Here is a 22,236-nt window from a genome sequence, read left to right as displayed (position 1 = left end):
CATCTTTTCATCTATAATGTAGGTAACTGTTGAGAGTAGGTATCAACCTTGCTCCCTTAGGCCAGCATTATGTGGAGTTTCACTATGTTTTAAACAGAGCCTCTTAAAAGCTTTCTGTGGAGGATTATTCTCACTTCTTTTCCCCATATTATGTGACACAGTTAGAATTTTTAAGTTTCTTTTCATTTCTTTTTTCCTAGCTTTTCTATTACTTATTTGATAGAGTACATAGGCTCCTCTTTAAAGAAATTGGTTCTCTACATTAATGACCCAGTTTTTTAAAAACTGTAAATATGATAGGGAATAAAAAGTAACAAATTGTGTTTCCTAGGTAGAGTAAAAATTCTGTGTGCAAAGCTTCCCACCTTGTTTGACAGCACACGTGGGATGTGCTAAGTTACATGGCACTCGCAGTGCATGACCCGATGAGCAAGCTGCTCGACGTTGGAGGTGGCCATGGGCCACCCCGAGAGCTTAGAGTGTTGGCTCTCAAATGCCACTGTGCTTCAGAAGCACCTGGAGGCCTTGTGAAAACACGGATTGCTGAGCAACACTCCCACGCTTTCTGATTACAGAAGTGCTGAGTTTGGCCCAAGAATTTGCATTTCAAACAACTGCCAGATGATGCCCATGCTGCTGGTCTGGGGAACCACACTTTGACAACTACTGGTTTGGTGTGTCAGTGTCCTGGTGTGGTAGGTAAAAAGTACCACCCCTCACCTGCCAAAGCAGGTCCATGCTCTAGGCCCCAGAACTTGTGAGTATGTCCCCTTATGTGGCAAAGGGACTTTGCAGATGTGCCAAACTGAGGACCTTGCATGAGGAGATTACCATGGATTTCCTGGGTGGGCCCACTGTCATCACAGGGCTTCTTAAAAGTGAAAGAAGGTGGCAGAAGAAAGCGAGAATCGAGGGGGCTGTGACCTTGGAAGAATGGTCAGAGAGGTGCAGTGCTGCTGGCTTTAAAGTGGGAGGGAGCGGCCAGGAGCCAAGGAATGTTCTGGAAGCTGGAAAAGGCGAGGCACTGGATCCTCCCCTGGAGCGTCCAGAAAGGAATCCAGCTCTGCCAACACCTCGATTCTAGCTCAGTGAGACCCGTGTCGGAGCTCTGACCTGCATACTGTGAGATGATAAATTTATGTCAAGCCACCAACCTTATGGGAACTTGTTACAGCAGCACTGGACTACCAATACATCTGAGGCCAGTTCTCAGTTTACCAGCTTGCTTTATGCTGAAAGTTCCCAAACTCTGCTTATGACCTCAGCTCATGAGACTGAGGAAATAAAAACCTGAAGCACGAGCTCTTTCATTTTTCTACCATCAAACTGACAAAACTGCCAATGTCTGAACCCACCTTGTTTTCCTTATTATGTTGGAGAAAGTGTCCCAACTTCTGTCAGAAAGTCTGTCTGCTTTGGTTTGACCCCATCCTCTCTTGCCTGGATTGATTAATTTATACACACACACCCCAACCATGTGATATATGTCTACACCTGGGTAACCACTACTCAGACTCAAATACCCACCTCCCCAGATATAAGGCACTTTTCTGACTTCTGTTATCATAGATCAGTTTTGTTTGTATTTGACATTCATAAAAGTGAAGAATATAAATAGAATCCTACAGCCTGTATACTCTTTTGGGTTTGTCTTTTTTCAGTAACATTGTGTGGCTGAGATTCATTAATGTTGCTGTATGTAGCCGTATTTTGTTCCTTTTTATTGTTGTGTAATATCCCATTGTATGAATATACCACAGTTTGTCCCTTCTCCTGACGGTTGACGTTGGGTTGTTTATAGTTTGGGGATATTATGAATAAAGCTGCTATGATATTCTCGCACGTGTCTGTGGTGAACATAAGCATCTCCTTCTGTGGCGTATGTGTCTGGGAGCAGTGTTGCCGCGTCACAGGGTGTGTGTTAGCTTAGTACTGCCAAGCAGACTTCCCAGTGGTTGTGAGTTTCTCCTCGCACCAGAGTGATTCAGAGTTCCAGCCGCTCACATCTCTTTCGACCCTTCGTATTCTTTGTCTTTCTAATTTTAGCCTCTGTGGTGGTTTTATGGTGGTATTTCTTTGTGGTTTTAATTTGCAGTTCCCTGATGACAAATGATGATGAGCTTTCATATTCTTATTAACCATTTGGATATCCTCTTTTGTGAAATCTCCAAGTTTTTTGCTTAATTTTTGTTAGGTTGTCTGTCTTTTTATTAGTGATTTGTTGAAATTCTTTACATACTCCGGATGTGCCTTTGCCAGATAGGGATCCATCTAGATATCACTACATCTGTCTAGATACATATGGATTTCTTCTCCCAGTCTGTGGATTGCCTTTTTATTTGTTTGTTTATTTTTATTTTTAATTTTGTTTAAAGATTGACACCTGAGCTAACATCTGTTGCCAATCTTTTTTTTTTTCCTTCTTCTTCTCCCCAAAGCTGCCCAGTACGTAGTTGTATATTCTAGTTGTAGGACCTTCTGGTTGTGCTATGTGCGATGTCACCTCGGCATGACCTGGTGAGTGGTGCCAGGTCCATGCCCAGGTTCCAAACTGGCAAAACCCTGGGCCACTGAAGAGGAGTGCGGGAACTTAACCACTTGGGCACAGGGCCCGCCCCAGCCTTTTTTTGGGGGTGGGGGGGAAGATTAGCCCTGAGCTAACATCTGCCGCCAATGCTCCTCTTTTTTGTTCACTGAGGAAGACGGGCCCTGAGCTAACATCCGTGCCCATCTTCCTTCACTTTATATGTGGGATGCCTGTCATAGCATGGCTCGTCAAGCAGTGTGTAGGTCCACACCCAGGATCCAAACCGGTGAACCCTTGGTCACCAAAGTGGAGCGTGCAACTTAACCACTGTGCCACCAAGCCAGCCTCCCAGCCTTTTTATTTTTTAGTGGTGTTTTTGATATATGGAAGTTTTTTTTTTTAAAAAAGGTTTTATTTTTTCCTTTCTCTCCCCAAAGCCCCCCGGTACATAGTTGTATATTCTTCGTTGTGGGTCCTTCTAGTTGTGGCATGTGGGATGCTGCCTCAGTGTGGTTTGATGAGCAGTGCCATGTCCACGCCCAGGATTCGAACCAACGAAACACTGGGCCGCCTGCAGTGGAGCGCGCGAACTTAACCACTCAGCCAAAGGGCCAGCCCCTATATGGAAGTTTTTAATGTAATCAAAGTGATTGATCTTTTAGAGTTAGTGTTTTTGTATCCTGTTTAAGAAACATTAGCCTTACCCAAAAGTAATGAAAATAATCTCCATTTTCTTCTAAAAAGTTTATTGCTTTACCATTCATATTTATGTCTGTAATGCATCTCCAATTAATTTTTGTATTTGGTAAGGTTATGGGTCAAGGTTTGGTTTTTTTTTCAATGTGCATATCCATTTGACCCAGCACCAATTATTGAAAAGACCATTTTTTTTCCCCCACTGAATTGTACTAGAGCCTTTGTTAGAAGTCAGCCATGTATGTGTGGGTCTATTTCTTGATTCTGTTCCCTTGGTCTGTCTAGATTTGCCCTAATACAACACTGTCTTAGTTACTATAAGCTTGTCATGAATCTTGATCTCTGAAGTCCCTCCAGCCTTGTTCTTGTTAACGTTTATCTCAGCTATTCAAGATATTTTGCATTTCCATTTCCATTTCATGATGAGCTTGCCATTTTCTACTGAAAATAATAAAATAGCTCACTGGAATTGGATTGAGCCTGTAGACCAATTTAAGGGACAATTGATAACACTGTAAATTCTTCCAATCCATAAACAGTATATCTTTCCACTTTTTAAGGTCTTCTTTTTCTCTCAGCGTTGTAAGTGTTGCACACACATTTCCTTTGATTTTGTCTTAGGTGTTTGATGCTTTTTGGTGCTGTCATATATGGTATTTTATTTTATTTTTTGCTGAGGAAGAGTCACCCTGAGCTAACATCTGTTGCCAATCCTCCTCTCTTCTTTTTTTTTTTTTTCACTTGAGGGAGATTCGCCCTGAGCTAACATCTGTGCCAGTCTTTCTCTATTGTGTATGTGGGTCACTGCCACAGCCTGGCTGACGAGTGGTGTAGGGCCACACCTGGGATCCAAACCCATGAACCCCGCCACTGAAGCAGAGTATGCTGACCTTTAACCACTAGGCCCCAGGGCCGGCCCCTCCTATACGGTATTTTAAAATTTCATTTTCGAATTGGTTTTTGCTCGTATAAGGAAATCCAAGTAATTTTTGCTTGCTGATCTTGTATCGAGAGACTTTGCTAATTCACATGTTCTTTTTCTATGTAGAGTAATGATGACTTTTTTACTTCTTCCTTTCCAGTTTTTATATCTTTTAGTGAATTGGTTAGGATGTACAATTATTGGTTAGGACCTAAGGTCATTGTTTTAGCATTAATACCATGTAGTCTCTAAAATGTTGTTTGCTTGTTTTTGTAGATAATCTTAGAGGTTAGGGAAAGCTTCCTTCTTTTCTCAAGTTTATCCAAAGAGGTGTTGAATGTTAACAGATGCTTTTACTGCATTAATTGAGGTGATCACATGATGTTTCTTCTTTATTCTATTAATATTGTGAATTACACTGATTGATTTTTAAATGTTATGGCAAATCTACATTCTTGGAATAAACCCAACTTGCTCATGATCTTTTTTATATATCAGTGGATTCAATTTGCTCATTTTTGTTTAGGATTTTTTGTGTCTGTGTCAATGAGAGAATTTGTTTTGTAATTTTCCTTTTCTGTTACCCGCTTGTCAAGTTTTACTATCAAGGTTGTACTGGCTGCACAAACCAGATGGGAAGTAGTCTTTCATTTTCTGTTGTGTAAACTTAGAGAGTGTATGGCTGATGTTATTTCTTCCTTGAACGTTTGGAAGAATTTATCAGTGAAGCCATCTGGGCCTGGAATTTTCTTTCTTGGGACTATTTTTAATCACAGGTTAAATTTCTTGTTTACTTATAGGACTATTCAGATTTTTGTCTTCTTTTAGTCTTGGTAAATTGTATCAATTTAATTTAAAATGTCAGAGTTATTAGGCTAAAGTTTTTTTAATAATATCCTTTTATTCTCTTTTAATGTTTGTAAGATTTCTAGTGTTGACTCCTTTTCCATCCTGATACTGATAATTTGGGTTCTCTCTCACTCTTTTTTTTCTTGATCAGACTTGCTAGTTTTACTAACTTTTTTACTAATTTTTTTAATGTTTTATTGATCTTTGCTATTGTTTATTTGCTTTTTTATATCTTTGATTTGTGTTCTTAGTATTTTCTCCATATTTTTTGTTTTGATTAGTTCCTCTTTTTCTATTTTCTTGAGATAAAGGCTTAAGTAATTAATTTTCATCCTTCTTTTCTATTTTATGCATTTAAAGCTATAAATTTTCTTCTTGTCATTGCTTTACGTGCCTCCCACAAGTTGCATCGCATTTTCATTAATCTTCAGTACAAAGTGGGAATTTTTAAAGATATGTGTTCCTTAAAATCCAAACATTTGCAAATGTCCAATTATCTTGTTATTGATTTCTAATTTGACTCATGTTAAGTATTTCAGAGGATATGCTCTGCATGATTTTTCAGTTCTTTGAATTTTTAAAATCTTTTTATTCTTATGAAATATTTTTTTTTTGTCTCTAGTAATACTCATCTTAAAGTCTGTTTGGTCTTAAATTGATATAAATAAATGGTGAGTCTGTGTGGAATATCTTTTACTTTCATCCTTTTTGTGGCCTAATCTTTAAAGTTTATGACTAGGAAATGTGGTTGGGCTTTTTTCTTTCTTTTTAAATCTAGTTTGATAATCTTCATATCTTAATTGGCGTATTTCCTTTAGATTTAATATTTTTGAGTTAAGTCTACCATCTTTTTATTAGTTTTGTCTTTTTGTCATCTAATTTTTTTCTCCTTTCTTGTCTTCTTTTGGAATTAAAGTATGTTTTTATCATTCAAATCCTTTCTTCTTCTATTAGCTTGCTAGTTATATCTCTCAATATTTTAGTGTTTCCTTAGTTTTTATGATGTGAATCTCTGGCTTTTTATTGATTAACTTAAATACCACTTTAACACTTCTAGAACTTTGCAAAAACTTATTAATTTGACTCCATTTAACTCCCTCCTACCTTTTATGCTATTGTCTTAAATATGTACTTTAATGTATGTCTTATAGCCATTAAAATATTTTTATTATGTTTTTAAACAGTTCCAATATCTTTATCCAAATGTGTACTTTGAGTTCTCTTTGTTCCTTCTTGCATTTGCCTACTTCATTTTGTTTTTGCCTGAATTACTCCCTTTAGTATATAGTTTATTACAAGTGTACTGGCAAAAATTGTCTCAAAACTTGTTTTCTGAAAATGTTTTTATTTTTACTTTAGCTTTTGAGGGATGTTTTCACTGGGTATAGAATTATAGATTGGCAATTTCAGCATGTTAAAGATGACACTTTATTTTCTTCTGGTTTTCATTATCTTTAATAAAAAGTTAGCCATTCTTTTCTGTTGAACAGACAAAATTATTCCTTTGAAAATAAGGCAGTCTTTATTTCTGACCAATTTTAAATTTTTTTCATTGTCTTTTTTTTAAGACTTTATGTTTTTAGAGCACTGTAAGGTTCACAGCAAAATTGAGGAGCAGGTACAGAGATTTTCCCTGTACTCCCTGCCCCCACACATGCACAGCGTCCTCTGCTATCAGCATCCCCCTCCAGATGGTGCATCTGTAACAACTGATGAAGCTACATTGACACATCGTAATCACTCAAAGTCCGGCTTTACATCAGGGTTCACTCTTGGTGTTGTATGTTCTATGGGTTTGGACAAATGTGTGATGACATGTATCTATCGTTATAGTATCAGAATTTTCACTTCCCTGAAAATCCTTTGTGTTCCACCTATTCATTCCCCCCAAACACTAATTTTTTTTTTTTTACCATCTCAGTAGTTTTGCTTCCTCATTGTTTTATTTCATTGTCTTAATTTCAGCAGTCTGACTGTACTGTACCGGTATGTATTTTGTTTGTTTTGTTTTATCCTGTTCAGGGTTTGCTAAGTTTCTTGAATTTGTGAGTTAATGTCTTTATCAGTTTTGGAAAGTTCTCTACCAGTATTTCTTCAAAATACTGCTTCTGTCCTATTCTCTTTTCCTCTCCTTTAGATCTCTGATTATACTTTTTTCCTGTATGGCCTGCCTGTTTTCCTCTGTATGCTTCAGTATGATTACTTTCTCCCAACTTGTCTTCTGTTAGGCTGAGTCTAATCTGCTACTAATCCATGTAATGAATTTTAAATTTCAGTTATTTATTTTTTTTTTTAAAGATTTTATTTTTCCTTTTTCTCCCCAAAGCACCCCAGTACATAGTTGCATATTTTAGTTGTGGGTCCTTCTAGTTGTGCCGTGTGGGATGCCATCTCAGCGTGACCTGATGAGCAGTGCCATGTCCACACCCAGGATTCCAACCGGCGGAACCCTGGGCCGCCAAAGCGGAGCGCACAAACTTAACCACTCGGCCACAGGGTGGCCCCTAAATTTCAGTTATTATATTTCATTCTGTGGTGTGGTGCTGTGTAGAATTTCTGTTTGATTCTTTTGTTTATAGATTTTAGTCTCTGCTGAACTTCACCATCTTTTCCTCCCTTTTTTCAGAATGCTAACCGTAGTTATTTTCAAGTCTTCATGTGTTAATATCAATATCTGAATCCCCTGTTTGTCTGTTTCTGTTGTAAATTGTTGTCCCTTGGCTTTCAGTGAATGCATTCTATTTTATAGTATGCTTTGATTGCATGCAGTCACTTGGTCCTATTTTAGAGTAGGCTTATAATCTTTTCTTTAATTAAATTAGAAATTATACCCCAATTTTCAAAAAATGGGTAGAGGATTTCTCCAAAGAAGATAGATAAATGGCCAATAAGCACATGAAAAAGCTGCTCAACATCATTGGTTGTCAGGGAAATGCAAATCAAGGCCACAGGGAGATAACACTCATGCTTACTAGGATGGCTATGATCAAAACGTGGACAATAACAAGGGTTGTAGGCCAGGATGTGGGGAAATTGGAACCCTTATATGTTGCCAGTGAAAATATGAAATGGTGCAGCCACTTTAGAAAACTGTTTGGCAGTTCCTCAGAATGTTAAACACAACATTTCCGTGTGACCCAGCAATTCCACTCCTAGGTATATACTCAAGAGAGTTGAAAACATACATCCCATAAAACCTGTACACAAATGTTCATAGCAGCATTCTTCGTAATAACCAAAAAGTGAATACCCAAATGTCCATCAATTGATGAATGGATAAACAAAAATGATACATCCATGTGTGGAATATTATTCAACCATCAAAAGGAATGATGTACTGATACATGCCTACAACATGTGTGAACCTTGGAAACATTGTAATGGGTAAAAGAAGCTAATCAAAAAATAGTAACATTGTGTGATTCCATTTATGTGAAATGTTCAGAATAAAGAAATCCATGGAGACACAGTTTCCAGGAGCTAGAAGGAAAGAAGAGGGGGTGAAGAGTGACCTCTAATGGGTATAGGCTTTCTTTTTGAGGTGATGAAAATGTTCTGGAACTAGATAATGATGATGGATATACTAAAACTGAAAACGTTGTGGATATACTAGAAATGACTGAATTATACCCTTTAAAAGAGTGAATTCTATGGTATGTGAATTATATCTCAATTTTTTTAAAAAAGGCCTTGCCACCCCAAGATCATAAAAAGTGTTGTAGGAGTTCTAAATAATGTTGTATTCTTCCTATGAAAATAAGGGTTTTTGTTTTGCCTTGTTTCTCCCAGCAGGTAGATAGTGTGTGAACAGGTTACTTCACTCCCGTCAAGGGTTGGTCGTATTCTTTGTGAAGGCTGATCTGTTTCAGTTTTGCCCTTACTCCTGGGGGGTGACCTTGTGTAGCCCAAACACCATAGCTAACCTTGGAGGCTTTGCTGGCAGCTCGAGGTGGCTGGCAGCAGACATGCTGCCAGCATCCTACAGTGCGGAAGGTAGCTGCCACAGCAAAGAATCGTCTGGCTCGGGTGTCGATATTGCTGAGGATGAAAAACCCTGCTCTGCTGTTCAGCTTGCCTTCATAGCCAAACTTTTCCAAAAAGTTGACTGTATGAGTTGTCTCCATTTCCACATCTCCCTTTCATACTTAAGAAGTTTTTTCTTGCCTAGGTAATACTCAATGATTTTTAAAGGTCAAATGATCCTACAAAGCTTATAAAGAAAAGAGCAGTATTCTCCAGCACCCTTGTGCTTAGTTATATAATTGTGGCCAGTTAGATGTAGAAAGAACAAAGATTTTTTTTTCCTGCATAAAAAGACAGTAAATTCCTGATACTTCTGCCTGCTTGTAACTTGGAAGTGGCAGTTCATGTTATTAGAAAATAAACCCCTCGTATAAGTTACTGTTACTCTAGTGTTCTCGTTTGCAGCAGGATACAGTCTGCACTCAGGAATTATTTTTTCAAGACTTGCCATGTCTGAAGCTTCCTTTGAGCTACAGAGCTGCAGTCTCATAATGTCCACCTGGATATCTCACAAATATATCAAATTTAACGTGACCCAAACCGGGTCCTTCGTTTTCTACCCCCATATGGCACGAGTAGAACCGTGTGGATAGGCCTCCATTTACCCAGCTACTTAGTCCAGAAACTGGACTGTCACTTGGATCTTTCCCTTTCTCTTGCCATTTGTTTTGCTTCCTAAGTTTCTCACATCCGCTCGTTTCTCTCCGTCTCCCCTGCCACCACCATGGATGATCTCTTGCCTGCCGAACTGCCATCCCAGCTTCTCTGTCCCTGCTCCCATTCCAGGTCTTTCTCCCCAAAGCAATGAGAGCAATCTTAAATTGTAAATTAGACCATGTTACCCTCCTGCCAAGATCCTTCGGTGGCTTCCCGTTACTTAGAATAAAATCCAAAATTCTACCAGACTTTGAATAATCTTGCCTCTCTGGAGTCTCATTCTGCGTCCTTCACACAGTGCTCCAGCCTCTTCGTTCCTGAGCCCGCGAGTGTGGTCTGGTCTGCCCCTTGAAGAGTGTTCTTCCCGCCCTTTCCATGGTGCTGTTTCCAAAACCAACTTCAATGGTGTTTCCTTAGCGAAATCTTTCCTGATTCCTGCTGAAGAAAGTATGCTCCCCACCCCATCATTCTTTATCACTTTATTTTTTTCTTTATGGAAACTGCTTAATATATTTATGTGTTTATTTGTCTCCTTTGTGTGTGTGTGACATCCGCCCCCGTAAGCCATAAGCTCTCCAAGGGCAGGCGTCATGTTCACTGTTGTATTTGCAGACTGAAGACAGTATCTGATATATAGTAGAAGCTCAATAAATATGACTGAATGACCATGAGGACACTCTTTTCCCCCAAGTGTTTCTTTTTTAAAAAATTCTACTCTATAATAAAGTTGAAAAAAACAATACTATGCACATTCTTATACACTCCATCTGGATTTGAAATAAACCTTTTTCCACATTAACTTGCTCTGTTCCTCCATATATCTGTATATAATTAGATGTGTGTATATGTATATATGTATATGTGTGTATGTATAGATTTCTCTGCATCTGTGTATCTATGTTAATAGTGGTAGAAGTAAATTGTATGAAAAGAAGTTGTAGACATGACATTTATCTCTAAATAATTCAATGTTTTTCTCCTATGAACAAGATCATTCTCCTGCATAGCCATGATGTTAAGAAATCTAACATTGAGACAATGATGTATTTTGATTTACAGACCATATTCAAATTTCCCCATTTTTCCCCAAAATGCCTTTTATTGCTTTTTTTTCTTTTGCTCTAGGGTCCAATTAAGGATTTCATATTGCATTTGGGTGTCATGTCCTTCTATATTCTTGTAATTTAAAACAGTACTCTTGCTGTTTTTTTCTTTCATTAAATTTATATTGTTTAAGTGTCCAAGTTGTTGTCTTGTAGAATGTCCACAGTGGGTATATGGAATGAATAGGTCTGACTGTTCAAAATTAGATTTAGGTTATACATTTTGGCAAGAAGAGTACACAAATGATGATATACTTGTGGTTGCATCATGTCAGGAGGCTACATAATATCAGTTTGTACCATTACTTATGTAGCTAAATTTGATCACTTAGTTAAGGTGATATTTTCCAGATCTCTCCTGTAAGAGCATTTTGTTCCCTTTGTAAATAAGAAGCTATTTACTTTAATACTGTGCACATAACCTTTTTACCAACAACCTTTCACCCAGTAATTTTTAGCGTCTATTAATGGACCTTGCCTGAATCAATTATGACATTGATGGTAATTTTGTTATTCCCTCTATATTTATTAGCTGCCATTTTTTGGTAAAGAACTTTCCTTGTCCCCAATATATATTTCTCTTTAAAAAATATTATGTACTGAATTGATTTCATTTTTAATTTAATATATTTTCCTTTATTGTTATTACTTTTTTTAAAATCCCAGATTTGGCCAGTGAGAGACCCCTCAAATGTTCCTGTGTCTCCATTAGTCTTTAAGCACGTACTTGTGTTCTGGAACAACAAGACTATTCTGCCCTAAACTGTCTCTCCCAGTGGGGAGTGGAGCTTAGACACCAGAAATCTCAGTTGGAAGGGTGCTCGTCACTACTGTGGGGCATTGCGTCTTCCAGGGGACAGCGCTAGGATGACGTTATACAGGGAAGGCAGGACACAAACACACACGTGCTATCTATTTAAATGTTTGTTTTGATACCTCCAACTCATCCCTAACCTCCCTTTCCATATTTGTAGCTTCTTTTTCTCACATTGAGAATCCTGATTGGAACAATTTAATGTATTTACTCATTTGTGCTGTCTGAAATATACATAAAATGCTACAACCAACAACAAACCTACCAAGAAAAGCTTAGGATTCATTTGCAGATGTTTTTATCCTTAGACTATATCTTGTGTGCAGGGCACAGGGGAATCTAGTGGAGCTGTTTTCCCTCCTAGGCCTGAAAGGACCAGGGGAGGGGGAGTGTGCAGGAACCCAGAAGCAGAGAGACTCCTGGGCAGCAGACTGCCTCGGGAGATTCAGCGGCCTTTGGTCCAAAGACATAGCCAACCTGAGAAGACCCCACGGAGAAGGAGTCCAGGAAACACACAGCCGTTCCTTCCTCTGACTTCCTGGGGTTCAGTCAAAGGGTGCAGCAGCGCCCTGATGTAGTTCACACAGGCCGGTTTTCCAGGGGCACAGAGCAGTGTGAGAAGAGTGGAGAGAATCTGAAGGGACAAGCGAGGTGTCCAGCACATGGATGCACACGTGGGTTCCTGGACCCTCTGAAAGGAGTGTGCACATCAGACATTTGGAACCTCTGTCTTAATCCCCTTTGCTAGTCGAGCTGCCAAATGCTAGCAGTGTCTGTGGCTTATATCTTATGCGTATGCTACTTTCCACTCTGAGGTTTTTCTTAAAAAATCCATCAGCTTATTCTCAATTTCAATATTTCTTAACAAAGTGCTCCTCATTGTACTTTCTAAGTATAAAGCTGAACAGTCTTTATCCTCAGATTCTTCTCTAAATAGCTTCGTAGCTGTCTTTTCATCTTAAGAGACTAAGATCCAAAGTAATTTTAGACACTTCAAACTCCATTCTGTTACTAGTATCTGTAGGGAAGAAACAAGATCTGTTAACTTCTTTCTTCTGATCACTCTCATCTGTCTTTCAGTTTTATAATTTTCTGAGATAATTTCATTACAAATATTGTATTTGGAGTTGGGCATTGTCTAAGTAATAAAAAGGGGAGGGCTTTATGGCCCCAGTTACTTCTGACTGGGAGTTAATTGCGAGCCTTCTCAGTGAATCAGAACCATTGTATAGTTACAGTATCTTTGTATTTTTGAGTGTGTTTTTAGCCAAGTGGATTCTATTGCATAATCAAAATGATTTAAATTTTGGCACTTTCCTGAGTGATTTACCCTCTCATTTCACCTTTTATCTGTGTTACAGTGTCTTCTTGGTGAGTGCCGTGTGTTTCCTCTTGTTTTGTAATATGTCCCCTCTCTAACATCAGATAAGCAAATTTTTATTTTTGTTTTAATGTGTCATATCTGTTTTACTGCTTTTTAGAATTTTTTCTCATAGGTCTCGTTTTCAAAGCTCAGTTTTAGGACTTAGCCCACTTTTTCCCTAATTTTATAGTTGAAGCAAAGTAGTGGTATAGACAACCTAGTTAACTTTATTGATAATATTTATTCTATTATTATTTTGTCATTCCTCTTAACAATCTGTTTGACTTAATAGAGCTTCAGTTATGGTGTTTTTAATTTTAAGTAGCACTTATTATTAATTATTGAATTCTAAAAGTCACAAGTTTTTAAAGTATATCAGTTATAATTGTAAGCCAGATTCCTACTGATGGGAGCAGTTAATTTTCATATTACCTGAAACATTTAATGAGAAGCCTGTTTAATATGTTAGACCCACTTTCTTCAGAGAGTATGACGTTACCGTGTCTCTTCATTAAACAAAAATCTCAATAGTCCTGATCATCACTTTGAACGTTATAAGCATTCTGTCATGCTGAAGATGTGGAAGGTGTAGGAGATTTGGGTTCAGTATTCCTTCATTAGTTCAGTCAGACAAGCCTTCTGTTTACTGACTTCTTTGGTAGGCCCTGAGAAGTCAGAGATGGATAAGCACAGTCACTGCCACAGCCGTGGGAACAGATGCAGCGTGTGGGAAGGGAAAGGGGTAATCAGTGCAGTGTAGAGGGCACTGGGGTCCATGTGTGCTTAAGGCAGTGAGTGACCCAGCGCCTAAGGAGTGGTCTGGGCACGGCTCGGAGAGGACTCGTTAGGGGAGTAGACGTGGATGTTTAAAGACAAACAAACACTCATAAGCAGTAAAACACTAATAAAAGATACAGTCCTATGCCGTGGGCTCTAAAATTCTATTTTATTTAAAGGTAAATTAGCAAAAGTGGTGCACCTACAATATGACTGACAAATAGTAATGTACAACTGAAATTTCACAGGTTGTAAACTATCATAACCTAAAAAAAATGGGAAACAAAAAAAAAAGATGTTAGTGAGAAACTTAGACACTTGAAAACTACAGCTAATGTTATGAGGTTGTGCAGTCCAGGCTGATTGCCAAGTGAATGACACAGTAACTAACGTGCGCTGAGACTGCTACGCAGACTGCATGTCTTGTCGCATGGAATCTTCACTGACCCTCTGAGATGGGTTCTGGTACTATGCCCATTTTACAGATGGAGACACTGAGACTTACGGAACAACTTCCTGAAGGTCACACAAGTAGAATGTGGAGCCAGGATACAAACTCCGACAGATGAGCTTTAGAAACAGTGTTCTTAACCCTAAAACAGTGAACAGTGAGGACCAGAGGGACTCAGAGGAGAGGGAAAAGCTTACCTATTAAGAGCCTTTGGAGAAGAGTTACAAATTAGATGGGAGATGGGATTCAGGAAGACTGATCCAGGTGTGGTTGTTGGCGTAAGTAAGTGTTGATTGGGCAAAGTTTACCTGAAGAACAGACCAGTATGACTGAGTGGTCTGTTCCTGTAGGAGCAGCAGGGAAGATGAGGTTGGACACTGAGGGACGTGAGTGTGAGTACCGTGAGCCTGCTCTTGGAGGCTGTTGAGCAGGGCAGTGAGTGGCGAGTCGGGGCACCTTAGGGTTAAGTCTCAACTCCACCATGTCCTGCCTCTGGGATGTTCAGCACGTCAGTTTACCACTCTTAGGTGCCTTTTTCTGTATCTATAAAATGAGGATGGTACTAATATTACATTACAAAGGTTAATTTGTAAAGCCTAACAAGTAGCAAGTGTGGAGCAAATGTTACATGGTATTATTATTACTGATGTGTTTTAGTAAATTTAATCTCAGAACAGTGCATAGCAGCCTAGGCCTAAGCCATAGACCATTAGTTGAGAAATGCTTGAAACATAGTTGTAACAGGTAAGTAGAATAGAAGGGACAGATACTGGGGATATTTCAGATGAGTAATATTAACATCTTAAACTTATACAGCTTTTAAAAATCTTTCTATGGTTCTTTATGCTGTTTCATAGTATTTAGGTGTTCATTATTATATCAATAGTGAATAGTTGACAAATGAATGTGACTTTATAATTTATAAAGCACTTTGACATGTTATTGAATTTGATTCTCAGAATCATTCTGTGAGATATTATTTCCATTTTATTAAGACCCAGAGAAGTTAAGTAATTCATTTAAGTTCACACAAGTTAATAAGGGAACCAATTTAAAACTTGGATTTCTATATACCTGTTCTAGTGCTTTCTCCTTCAAATCATATGATATTATGACAAAAATTGATGTAGTATAAATCAACAATATGAAAATCTATTATTAGTACCCTGAATGAGTTAGTATCTCTTTTTAGGTATCTGCCTTAATACCAAGAAATAACCACGTAGTGAAAGGAGACAGACAAGTTCAGAGTCTACTAGTTATCTAATTCATGTATAACCCAGTGATATTTGAATATAATCTTTGTTCAGTAGATCAAAATATTAAGTCGCTGTAATTTGCCATTTAAAATATCTTTAGCAGAGATGAAAATAAGCTCTTGGGTTTTTTGGGCACCAAACTATATCAGGCATTTATTACATTCTGGATGATTTAAAATACTTTACGATAGAGCTATTTCTTAAGTGTTTTTAAATAGTATTGATCATGAAACTTTGAAATTTACCATCAGGCCCGTGGTGGCAGAGTCTGCATAGAACTATGCTCCGTGGTATTCTGGGGAAAACCTTTCGCCTTGTTGGCTACACTATCCAGTACGCCTGCATAGCTCACTGTGCTTTTGAATACGTTGGTGGTGTTGTCATGGTAAGTGTTTACATTCACGAATAATCATTTCAAGTATATACTTTTTTTGAATTGAAGGCAAATTTGTCGTTTCTTTTATTGTAATTGAACTTATTAATTTAATGAAAAAAGTGTGAATGTTAAAACTTGTAATGTTTCTAAATTTTGGGATGTAAGAGAGTGTGTTTGAACTGGCAATGATATAAAATATAAGAACCATTGCTTTAAATATGGTTCTGTATTCTGTTTCTGACAGGGGCACAAAAAGCCCTGTTAATGATTCAATAATAATAGTTTTTACCGTTTGTCGAATGCTGCTTACTGTGTTCCAGGGTTTGTTTGATGTTTCACATTTATTAGCTCATTTAATCTTTTCCACTCTGTCAGATACTTATTAGAAATTCATTATATGTAAGAGGAAACTGAGGCTCAGAAAGCTTCACTAACTTGCTCCGGGTCCCCCAGTGAGTAAGTAGCCGACTTGGAATTTCAGCACAGATTTCTCTGATTTTCAAAACTCCTATAACCACCATGTTTAACTGTTGTTAAAACAGATGATTATTCTGCCTCGCGTCAGTGTGGCCAGGCTGCCTGCACCAATGCCTCTTCTTCATGTTGCCTCATGAATCTATCAGCCAGGACTGTACTGACCTTTTGTCATGTAAATTGATTGAATGGCCAGTCGGTGGGTTTGTTGTTGCTGTTGCTGTTTTTGTCAGGTTTACCCCAACAGATTCAGTCACAAGCTCAAGTTGAGCTGGAGTGATGCAAATAAATACATTTAACTGAAGCTCCCCTCTTTGATTTTTTTAAGTTGCATTGGTACTTCTAGTGGGCTATAGCGGTAGCACACACAAACTTTATTTCTGCCTGAGTAGGAAGTTTGAGTAGAAAGTTTCATTTACGCATAAGTGGAGTAAATAGAGATGGTCATATTTAGATTTTTTAAGTGGCAATGATCATTTATAACAGTTTTGAGGTATAGATGAATATTATTGTTTTAAGACATGCTAATTTGAAAGTCTTTAAAGTGTGTCTCGTAATGCCAGTATTTTTCATTAGAAAACAGAGGTTGCAGCCCTATCAAATGAGTAAGCTATTCTCTTGGAAGAGAAGGAAAGGCATCAACTCCTTGAGAATAGTATGATGCCCCTCAATAAATTACCATCATGGGTGCTGCGTGATATTTGACAATAGCAAGAAAATAAATAAATCATTCATTTATTCTTCCATCAAATATTTATTGAGTATCAACTCTATGCCAAGCCCTGTTGTTGACCTTGGCTATACAGCTGGGAGCCCAAGAGACAAGGTCCCTGCCCTCATGGAGCTTACATTCTACAGGACAGCCAAAATATGGAAACATAGAGAATGTTACTTTATTTGTGTGTTATAATGTAATATCAGTAAACCATTTTTAATGTATTTGCCTGTGTTTCCAGACCTGGCGGCCACTCTGTAGACTTGAGCTTATCTGGGAGCTGCCAGCTTATTGGGAGTCATCCTCCAAGCTGGAAGAACGTTTGCTTGATTGTCTTTCCTTTAAGCCTGCTCAGATGATTTATGTTAAATTTAAAAAGGTTTTGAACTCAGATTACAAAATTACCTCTCTTTTCAGTGTTCTGGACCATCAATGGAGCCTACAATTCAAAATTCAGATATTGTCTGTGCAGAAAATCTTAGTCGACATTTTTATGGTATCCAAAGGTAAATTTCTGTCATAAATATATAAGTTTATGGCGAAAACACACACGCGTTGTGTCTTGTCTGCAGTTTCTTAACTTTATCTTTAAAAACTTTTTTGTAAATAACCAAATTAATGACCAGCCAGATAAAATTTTGACTCAAATGTTTTCTCTCAGTTTGAGAAATTTTAATAGTTTCTCTAAGCATGCAGAGTCTTCTGGGTCACTGCATCCCGTGTGTCATTGTCCAAAAGAGGTACAGTCCCTTTTATAACGTACGTTTAAGCCTAGTTTACTTTTGGGGGCATCCCAGAATGTTTTGAGTCAAGAACTAAGGACTTAGAAACTGTATGACGTATCTAAATACGTGGTTTTTTAAAAAATATTTTCAATAATCTTGTATTTCTATTAATTTATGATAAGCCCTGGATGATTTTTAGACTATAACTCTCTGTATAGCTGGGAGCCAGGAAGCTTTTCTATTATGGTTCTCCTATTTAATTACATTAAGTTGAAAAACTCCTTGGCAAATATTGTTTGCCACTAAACCTTTTCAAATCCTCTTCTAAACAGTGTTTCCACTCTTTCTGATACTGTTTATTCTGCTTAACTCTGTATTATTCCTTCTGAGTGAATGTCAAGCATTATTAATTAACTGTATTTTCCAAAGGGCACCTCTCTGACTCCCTAAAATCTCAGGTCCATTAGTTTTTCATAATTCTGAAAAAATAAACCTATACCAGCGTTCAACTCCACAAACTACAGATTTGACTCAAGTTGGTATTTAGCTTATGGCATAAGTAGTTTCATTGTTGACCTTTTCTACAGCCTGTTGCACATTACTGAAAAATCATCAAGAATAGCGTAAAACTGTTCTTTGCATTTACTGGTCTTTTACCGTCTTAGAGTCTGCAGATAGAAACTCTTTCTTGCTCATGCTGTCTGGTCTAGTATGGTCCCTGGATAATAATTCTTCAGATCTTTTACCCATAACAACTTTGAGATACCTAATTGATAGATACGGAGTTATTTATAAAGTAAAACTTATTTAACAGGCTGTGTTCTAGCTTCCTTTTCTTTGTAACTCATATCAAAATAAGTTAACCCAGTCTTTGGATTAACTGGAGACCCGGCCTCTCTGTAGCCTGAAGACAAGCCTACTTTCCATGCTACAACGCGACTTTGCTCTCAGAGTCCTGGTGTGCTGAACCAGGGGCTGAACTTGTTGGCTAGAGTTTTTGAATGGATGGCTCAATATTCTCTTTTTTTTTTGATACTCTTTGTGTTCAGATGAGTAATACAAATAACTACATTCAATAAATGAAGATTTTTTGAAGGATTCATTTTGTATTCTGTTCATTCAGAGGGCCCATTAGGTTGCAGGACAGATCTAAATCTGGCATTTATAGGAGACACGCCAAAGTAACTTTTACAACCAGGGCAGTCATTTGGTAACTTCTACTTTTAAAATATTGCTCTCCCGAGTATTGATTTTCTTTTTTCTGCAGCACAGGATTCTGAGGTTTGAGGGGAATCGCTGACCCCTCGCAAGAGACCCTCTTGCTAGCTGCCGTCCATGTAGGGAAAATGAAAGCCTGCATATCCGGTGTCTGAAGCACATGGATCTCTGTTACAGTCAAGTGCACAGAACACTCGTGCTCGAGACAATCACAGTCTCCTCTTACTCGTATGTTATTGTACATTCTGGGGAACATTAAGATGAAGAAGATATTGACCCTTCTTTTCAAAGGCTTATGATCTAGTAGGATAATAAGGATGTTTCTAACTATAAACGAGAAAGGAAAACTTCAGTCTTAGTTCTGTTAGGTTCCTTTTTAAACCCTATTTGAAAGCATGGAGAGTCCAAGAGATGTGTATTTGGCTCTAAGCTCTATGCCTGCATCTGGTTAGAGCACCAGAAATATAGTCTGCATTAGTATCGTTTTCTGTAAAAACAGCTCGACTGAATTATAATTTTTATGTTGCCATTCAAGTACAGGTTTGAGAGTCATATTGATTATTTGGTCGAAAACTTAAGCTGAATAAAACACCCACAGAAAATCTTTCTTTTTCCAAAGCTACCCCAATTCACCTTTGTTGGTATGTTGCAATCTTTGCAAACTTGTTCACCTGAACAGCTCCGCTGACTGACTCCAGTTGATTGGAAACAGAATAGTTTATCCATTTTCAAAAAGGGCAGCCTTACTTACGTTGCCTCCGGACTATAGAAGTTAATGTTTTAATGGCTTTCAACTCTTATTAAGAATAGCGTCAAGAAATGACCCTTCTGAATACTGTTTCTATATTTTCTGTAAGATTTTTGATGAGGACAGTGTCTTTCATCCTCTTACATAAGAATCCTTCTTATATCTCTGTTTGATTTAGTTGTTACGAAAAATTTTGTCATACCTCCCAAACTAAACTTTGTTTTATTAGTTAATGGTTGCCATGTGATCAATCATAATTTCTTTTTTGACCTGGCTACCAAAAAGTTTAGAATTCATTTTAATACGTATGTATAGCAATAACTGGGTTTCTGAGTTAACCATCATCTTCCTTTTATTTTTATGGCTTTTGTATTATTTTGTTATATGTATGTTTTATTATAAGTAACATCACATTATTTCTGGAACTAGGTACAGATAATAAGTACATATGTTCAATTCTTTTAAATATGTGTGTCAGTCAACAGAATTTACTGAGCGCTCACTTTCTGCAGAATGAGCACTGTGTTCTGTGTGGGTGGGGCATCCGTCTGACATTTTTGTCCCCTTCCTCCTTTCCACTGTTAACGGTCTTCCTTATTCTTGCATTACATGTAGATTGTTACTTCTTCCATGAATCATGCCTTCCATATGTAATCATACCCATATTGGTTTTATACGGTTGATATGCCAATTTATTTATTTTTTGTAATATATGTTTGGGCAACCATTTTATTTAGTTGTGTCTTCTGATACTTTTCCTCAAGTATAAGTCTCTTTGTGTTATACTGTACATCATCTAGGTTATATAATTTGTATGCTGTAATTCCTTAATTCCTCGAGCTCTAGGGGAACATAAATGATGTTCCTACCTGTTCATGTGCTTTATAGTTAATCATTACTACCGACTGGGCAGTAAAATTTGCTTAGTTAATTTGGTGGTATTTACATGGAATTGTTTTTCCATAGTTTTGGTTCTAAAAATTCGGACACAGAAGTAACACATAGTGGATACAGTGCAAAAAAGATAATTCTTTTGGAATTATCAGAAATCTTGGAATATTCTGATAGCTTTTCCATCACTCTCATTGTTGGGTTCTTACCATAAAAGTCAGTCACCAAGGTTTTCACAGCTGGTGAATGTGTGTGGGAAGGTCAGTATGTGAGAGGATGAAAGGTGTGGCTTGTTTAAGTGGCTTTATAAAAGTGTTACAGCCATGTCATGATGTGATGTGTTTATGCTTAATAAATAACACTGACATTTCTTTGACTTTTCCCCTCAGAGGTGACATTGTGATTGCAAAAAGCCCGAGTGATCCAAAGTCAAATATTTGTAAAAGAGTAATTGGTTTGGAAGGAGACAAAATCCTCACCAGTCGTCCATCAGATTTCTTTAAAAGCCATAATTATGTAAGTAGCACGTCAGTTATGTTACTCGTTGGTGTCATAGTTGATTAGCACTAACTAAACACAAAAGAAAGTAACTTTTCTTCATGTTTTGCATATAAGTCAAAGTGCTGCAATTAATAGAATTTAAGTATGTTTGTTTCAAGAACAACTTGGCCATTATATTTTAGTTCCTTTTAAAGCCCTATATAAACATCTCAGTAATCATTGTTGCAGGCAAGATTCACCAATGGATGCCAAAATGATTGAGCAAAAGTTTGAGAAAAAATAGTATATTTTCATAGTCTCAAAGTCTCTCTTTCAAGATACTTATTACAAAGGGAAAAATAGTAGCTGCATGGTGGAGACACCTGGCAGACTCCACCTTACCTGAGTGACCGAGGTTAACTTCTCCAGTAATAAGACGTGTCAACATGATGCCGCCCCTGATGAAGCACTGAGAGGGCACAGCAGTTCTGTGTTATTCTTGCAGAAGAAGGTGCACCCTCAGGCTAAGCCTGAGAAAACGTCAGACAAGCCCTGATCAAGGGTCGTTCTCTAACGTAGCTGTCCAGTGCTCTTCAAATGTCAAGGTCATGAAATAGAAGAGGAGACTGAGGAGCTGTCATCGACTGGAGGAGACCAAGGAGACTTAACACCTAGTTGCAATCTGGGATCCAGGCTTAGAAAGTTTCTCCACTGACTTGGTAGTGGAAAGTCTGATAAAATTGGATAGAGTCTGTAGTTTTTAAAAATCCTGCTTACATTTTTAGACAGAAATGATACATAGCTTTGGTCTAGTCAGCTTGCCTGTCCAAGTAGAAAAGAACAAGATAGGGGGCAGGGGGTGAGGAGCAGAGGGGACGGGCCAGCCCCTTTCAGCAGTCACAGGCCGCTGTGACAGCCACAGCCGGGAGGGCACCCTTTTGTTTACAGCACGTGCTCTTCTTGCTGTAATAATTGTAACACTTTTCTAATTTTCTTTAAATTTTCGGTGCCACTATCAGATTATTGATGGAGCTGTTACATCTGTTAACTCAGTTTACCTCTATCTTCACCCTCTATGTAAGCATATGATTGAGTTAAATTGTCTTCATTGTAAATTTATTTTGAACTCTAATAGCCTCTCTTTGCCCTATAAGTAAGTTTTATCGTT

General features: G+C 37.9%; 1 protein-coding gene across 12 annotated transcripts in view; it reads left to right on the top strand.

Moving 5' to 3' along the window:
- Positions 1–22,236, top strand: part of IMMP1L (inner mitochondrial membrane peptidase subunit 1) — a 73,592-nt gene that overhangs the window by 33,228 nt on the left and 18,128 nt on the right. For all 12 annotated transcript variants that reach the window (XM_070626567.1, XM_070626575.1, XM_070626566.1 and 9 more), the window contains 3 exons: positions 15,693–15,826; positions 17,424–17,512; positions 20,978–21,104. In XM_070626567.1, coding sequence (XP_070482668.1) covers positions 15,693–15,826; positions 17,424–17,512; positions 20,978–21,104 — 350 coding nt within the window. The remainder of the gene's footprint in view (positions 1–15,692; positions 15,827–17,423; positions 17,513–20,977; positions 21,105–22,236) is intronic.

Source organism: Equus przewalskii, chromosome 6 (assembly GCF_037783145.1).
Source record: "Equus przewalskii isolate Varuska chromosome 6, EquPr2, whole genome shotgun sequence".
Lineage (NCBI taxonomy): Eukaryota > Metazoa > Chordata > Mammalia > Perissodactyla > Equidae > Equus > Equus przewalskii.
The sequence above is the reverse complement of the archived record's forward strand: the minus strand, read 5'-3'. Positions and strand labels throughout refer to the sequence as shown.